Source organism: Geospiza fortis, unplaced genomic scaffold, assembly GCF_000277835.1.
Source record: "Geospiza fortis unplaced genomic scaffold, GeoFor_1.0 scaffold637, whole genome shotgun sequence".
In the NCBI taxonomy this organism is placed as follows: domain Eukaryota; kingdom Metazoa; phylum Chordata; class Aves; order Passeriformes; family Thraupidae; genus Geospiza; species Geospiza fortis.
The window spans coordinates 789873-795996 of record NW_005054515.1 but is presented as its reverse complement, the minus strand read 5'-3'; the positions used below and the strand labels follow the sequence as shown (position 1 = coordinate 795996).

Sequence of the window (6124 nt, the reverse complement as noted above, 5' to 3'; positions counted from 1 at the left end):
GCAGGAATAAATGCCAAAAGAGTAAATTGCTGCTGCTCAGCTGGGTGGTGCTTTCTTGCCTCTTGGTGAGGCAGTGATACCTGATTGTTGGACCATGAGCCAAACACCTTGTTTGAATGTTAGATTAAATTTGGGGTCTTCTCCATACAGTTTTTCTGAAACAGCACTTATATTATATTGTGGTTTTGGATCTCTGAGGAGCTGCCAGCTCTGTCCCAGCTTGGAGGGACATGTGGGGCTGACTGTGTGGCTGCAGACACTGCAGCAGGATCCAGGCTTACCCATGCACTGCAGCTGGCAGGTGCTTCTCACCCACTCATCCTTTTGTGCTGGTGGATGTTGTGACCCTGGAAGAGGAGCTGTCTTTTGGGTCGTCCCAGTTTTGGCACAAGCAGGGGGTGCAAGTATTGTTTGGTCTGTTGGGCTCTGGGTTCACATGGGACCTGAGCAGAATCTTACAGGGAGGGCTGGCTGGGTGTTTTGGCACTAATTGTTGTGTTACTCATCAAGACTTGCTTGTAGAGGCATTTTATCAGTAGTTGGACAGGGCATCATCTGTTATTTCTTCTTTATGAGAGTAATTGATCGTGGTGGTGTCCTTTAGTAGAGTGTGTGTTGTTACCACCTGTGGAGGTCTGAAATGAGACACACAGATCAATGGCCTGCTTGCTGCTCAGATATGGGAGTATCTTTGGGGTAGCTTAAGCATTGCCCTTTGATTGGGAGTTGGTGAATTCTGCATTACCTCAGGGGCATTTGTGTTAAAGGAGAAGTTTTAATAGTAAGTCTGACTTCAGAATGTCAGATGGTTTGCTGTGAGTGGCTGCTGGTGTGTGCTGGAAGCATTAGCTCACAGAGGAATTCTTGTGTGTATGTATATGAGATAGATAGTATTTGGTTGAAGTTTCAGTAGTACAGCCATGGCCACGGAGGCTCTGTGGTTCCTGTCCTAATGGCACAAACCAGCTCAGAGCCTGAGCTTGAGCATGATTTGTTAGTGGCTCGTGTCTCCTGGCAGAGTAGAGCTCTCCTTAGTGAGAGAGGAAATTATGCTATTGATCTGCTTTATTCTTCAGCTTTTCATTGCATTTGTGTAAAAGCCTCAGAAACAGATCAGATCTGTGCTTACCTCCTGTGAATGTTACCACTGTTGCTTGGGGTTGTGATATCCTTGTCTGTACTTCTCACTGGGTTTTTCACATGCAGGTTCAGGACTTGAAGATTGGTTGTTCCTAGGTAGAGGGGAAGAACCAAATGAGCTCTGTCCCTGGTAGTGTGTCTGCACTTCTCTCTGTGGTGGGAAATATTGAACTTCACATGCTAACAGACTATCCAGTGGCCTTTTCTGGTTGTGAGAGAAAAGAAATGTATCTTCTAGTATCCACTGCAGTTCAGTAACAGGAGATAAAGCAACACAGTGGTCCAAAGGCAGAGTTTAATTAAAACAATAACAGCTGATTTAATGACAATATTTTGCCTTCATGTGGAAAAATAGAATATGAAATAACTAATTCATGCCAGTGATATGATTCATCTGGGGATTTTTTTCTTCCTCATTGCATGTGGGCAGCTTCTAGTAATGTTAGTGGAAAATATGAAGTATGAAGAATTTTTTTTTAAGCAATTCTACCTTTGCTGCTGGGATCGCTGGAGTTCTGTAGGGCCACAGCACTGTAACTGTGCACTTCTAGCAGATCATGGAATATCCTGAGTATTTCTGAGCATAGCAGTGCTTTTTGATCAGATAAAGTATTTTATTGAGGAACAGTCCAGTTGGGAGGACTGTGGTGACACTTTTGTACTGAGTGCTGTCAGTGGATTCTGTATCAGATCTTCTCATCTCTGCTAGTTGTGGATGAAGCCTCTTCCTTTCCTATGCCTCTTATTACTCCCAAATTACCAGTCTTAAGTTACTAGTTCCTTCAATGTAGTGAACAATCCCTGTAATGATGAATGGAATGCAAAATGTGGTGTTGTGTTGAAAATGTGCACTTGATGGGGAATTAGTTTTCATCTATTTAATTTTATGTCTGCAGCCTCCTCGTTGTCTGATTAAGTAGTTTAATAAGAATTTTATATGGTTGGGAATGTTCTGGATTGGTAGAGATGTTAGATGTACTTTTGCTTAAGGAAGAACAACAATTCTACTTCTTTATGAAGTTAAGGCAATTGAAATTCAGCTTTTGTGCAGGTACAGAATTGTGGGGGTTTTCTCTTTTATGGTGGACCCTTAAAATGGGTGACAGTGACAGAGACCTGTGTGATGCATTTGCCCCTGCTAGTGATAGAATGGTGGAACCTGTTCAGCTTTTGTAGATCCCTTAGAAAGTGCTCAGTGACCCCCTGGGTCTGGGAATCATCCACAGAGAATCACCAGGATCCAGAGGAGCTCCAGCTCACTGACCATTAGTCAGGATCTGGGGGTGCTGAAAAGACATTAAATAAGGAATCTTTTTGTGTATAATTTTGACTTAGTTGCACAGGTGCTGGACATGTTTTTACACACCATTTCTGTGGGAAGTTATGATGCCTCTCAGAACATCTGGGATGTGCTGTGGATTCCTGGGGTTATGTTTGATCAGTTCCAAGGTGACCACTGAGCTCCAGATGGAGCTGCCTTGTTTTGTCTGGGGGCTTGTGGCAATTCCATCTCCATGGTTATAATTGATCATCAATCTATTTTGCATTCATTTTCCTGAGTTTTGTCAGAAGTTCATGCCCTTTGTTGGTATGAGCACAGAACCATCTCTGAGTTACCTGAATGGTTCAGAGTGGTGGGATTTTCTGGGCACTGCTGTGGTGTACTGTGCCTGCATAGGATTCATTAGCCCCTCATGTTGCTGATATTTGATTTGAAAAGCAGTTCTGGTTTTCTTTTAAGTATAGCTTAAGGTTACAGGGGATTGAAGAACTCTTAAATCAGATTAAAAACCAGCACTATCTACTGTGATTTAAAACTATTTTTAAAGGAAATTTAATATAAATAAAATCTGAATAGCATAAGAAAAATTGGATTCCTGCCTTAATTAGTTTTCTTTTTACTTTGTATAACTCCTTACTTCATATCCATAATACTATCTTAAAGCCTATACATATATATATATATATATATATTCTTTCCAGGGCACAATATTCTGACTCTGTCTAGATTTTGACATTGCTTCAACCACATGAACTGTATAATATCAGTGAAGATGAAGAACAGATTTAACATATTTAACAAAACACTAAAATGTAGCATTTAAAATACAGTTTTGAATAGCTTACGTGAGAGACTGTGCAGAAACCTGGAATTTTCCCTCTAAATACAGAAGCTAAGCAACTGTTTAAAGGGTAACTTCCAAGTGAGCTGATGTAAATTGGCTTTCTATTCATTTCTGCTTAATGAAATTAAGGTTTGTAATTATTTAAGGGCTTGAAGCAAGAATGGTTGGTTTTCAGGATTAGCTAGAGTATCCAACCAAGTGGTATTGGTTAAGCCAGTTTATTGGTCTAGCCAAATGGATGTAATTATGCCAAATTACTGCTGAACTTTGTAATATAATGCCTTGGATTTCAGTCTTACTTTTACCGTAAATTTTTTACCCTTTTTAAATCTACTCATGCAAATGAATTCAAAATTGAATCCTTACTTCTCATTCTAAATGCTAACATTGTTTATCTGACTATTCATTTCATTAGTCTCCCACCACCACACTGAGCCAGTTTCCTCCTCTGTCCCTCAGCATTGGGGAAAAATAGCTCTAAAAATGGATAGGGTCTTTAGCCTTCAGGTTATTTTATAACTTCCTGTTTTGTTTATTTTCCAGTGTCTGTGCTTAATTAGGATATTCCTCATATCTGTCCAAGTAGGGTTTAATTGCTGTAAATATGAAGCTTCTTCTTTTGAATGTGCTTTGAACAGCTGTTACAACAAGGGTTTTTTATTGTTGTTTTATAGGCAAATTTAGAAAACAAAGCAGTAAATGGCCGCAGACCAGAACTCATGGAATGCAGTATATGTGGTCATGGTGAAAAATACAGGGTGAAGACAAACCAAGCAGTACCCATTGAAAATGTGCAGTGTAAGGAGAAGGAGAGCATGACTGGCTTGGAAGCAGAGAAGTGGGCACATGCTGAGAAGCCATCCTTTGGTGTCCACGTCAACGGTGACATCCACTCAGCTCTGACAGGCACCCAACACTTGAAACACACGGACCACAGCGACCGGGCAGCCTCTCCCTGTCACCTCCCTGAGCCAAAAAAACCCTTGGTGCACACCATCAAAAATGGCATCAACACCCTGCATTATTCACCACCAGAAGCAGTTGCTTCTCTGAACAATGTATCTGCAGAGGAAAGGACAGACTTGACAAGCAACTCCCACGTGCAATGGCCAGAGGGTGGCAATCTGAATAACATAGTAAGCACTCTGACAAGTGGCACTGGCTGTGTTCACCCAGAAAACCAAGGAAATGTTTTAATGAAAGAAGAAAACTGCACCTGCAGCATCTCTGAGTATTCTGATCAGTCAGTTTTGCAGACAGGTTCCAGCTTGGATGTGCAAGAAAGCTTGAGTTGTCCTCTGCTGCCTGAAGGGGAGCTGCAGGCTGGGAAGGATGGCTTTACAGTACCAAGTGTGGAGACACAGCCTGAGAATACTGCACTCCAGCCCACTTTCTTGTCCCTGATTAAAACCAGAAATTTAACTCTGGAGCAGGTTGTAGCTATTGAAGCTTTAACACAGTTATCTGAAGCTCCTTTAGAAACAACTTCACCAGCTAAAAGTGAAAGTGTTGAACATACAGGAGAAACAACTTCCAACTTGCCCCACAGTTTTAAAAGGGATATCTCATCCTCCTTTACATCCTCTGCATTACAAGAAATCAAAGACACTTACTTACAGAATGAGCAACAGCTCTTGGCTCACTGCACTCACTCGCAGAAGCAGCTCCCTAATAAGGCAGTGTTATACAATGGCCAAAGTTCAGTGTCTGAGTTGTGTGATAAACCTGCCAATCCAGCTGGGGAGATGTATAAATTACAGTTACCCTCAAGAGATACCAGAACTTTATCTGACCTAACATCTAATGCAGCATCGTTTTCGGGATACGATTCCAACAAAAGTTGTGCTCCTGATCCAGTCACCCTCACAGGGTACTGCAATGCTTCATGTGATGTCCAGCATACAGGGAACAACTTGGAAGCTCCTGGCCAGTTAGAGCAAAAGCCATCGTGTAGTGATTTGAAATTGGAAGGTGGTTCTTTGATTAAAGAAGGAGGAATTCACAGCCAGGATGAAGAGGATGTGGCTGCACAGCTAACTCAACTGGCAGCCCTGATTGAATCAAACCAGACGAATCCAGAGCAGAAGAACAACATAAAGGCATCGCTGCTTAATCTAATATCACATGAGAGGCAGCCAAAATATAGCCAAGAAGTGTTGCAGAAAAAAGAATCTGTATTTTTTAGGCGTAATTATAGTTCCTTACTGTTAAAGCAGAAGCAAGCAACCAATAGGAAAGGAAATGGTGTGCCATGGAAACCAAGACACAAAAAGAAGCCTCAAGAAACACGCTATCAACAAAATAATCAAAACCAGCTAGAGCTGTTGTCATGCCAGCATAGTGAATTGCAGGACATTTGGATATCATCAAAACTGCATAAGCTTGGTCAAACCATGCCACAGGACTCCAGGGTAGCTCCAGCTGAAAAAAAATCTCCGAGAACCAAAGTACAGAGAGCGCTCAGTCAAAATACTTTAGCATCACAAGAAAAAACTAGATTATTTCTTCCACAAGCACAGATAAAATTCCACAGGTGTTTACCTGAGGCACCGCAGGAGAAAAAAAAAGACAGGTTGTTTGGCTGTGAAGTGGTGAATGAGCAAATGAAAACTCTGGGCTCCAGTGACCCACTAGGTGCTGATCCAATGAAAAATGAAGGTGCTGCATGTAGCCAACACAGCGACCTGTCCTCCCGTAATCCTCTGGCTGGTTCTCAGCTGAAAACAGCATCCTTGTTGAAAAGGCCAACTGAAAACCTACAGATGTTTACAGAAAAATGTAATTCTCAGGTACAGCAAACAGCAAATGTCAGTCAGGCTCATCCTTTGCCACCAAGTTTTAACCGGTCTAACCTGAGA

The 6124-nt window shown here is 41.8% G+C and overlaps 1 protein-coding gene across 1 annotated transcript in view; it reads left to right on the top strand.

The window, feature by feature from the left end:
- Nucleotides 1-6124, top strand: part of TET1 (tet methylcytosine dioxygenase 1) — a 68816-nt gene that overhangs the window by 21931 nt on the left and 40761 nt on the right. The window contains 1 exon segment of the mRNA XM_031063607.1: nucleotides 3941-6122. Coding sequence (XP_030919467.1) covers nucleotides 3941-6122 — 2182 coding nt within the window.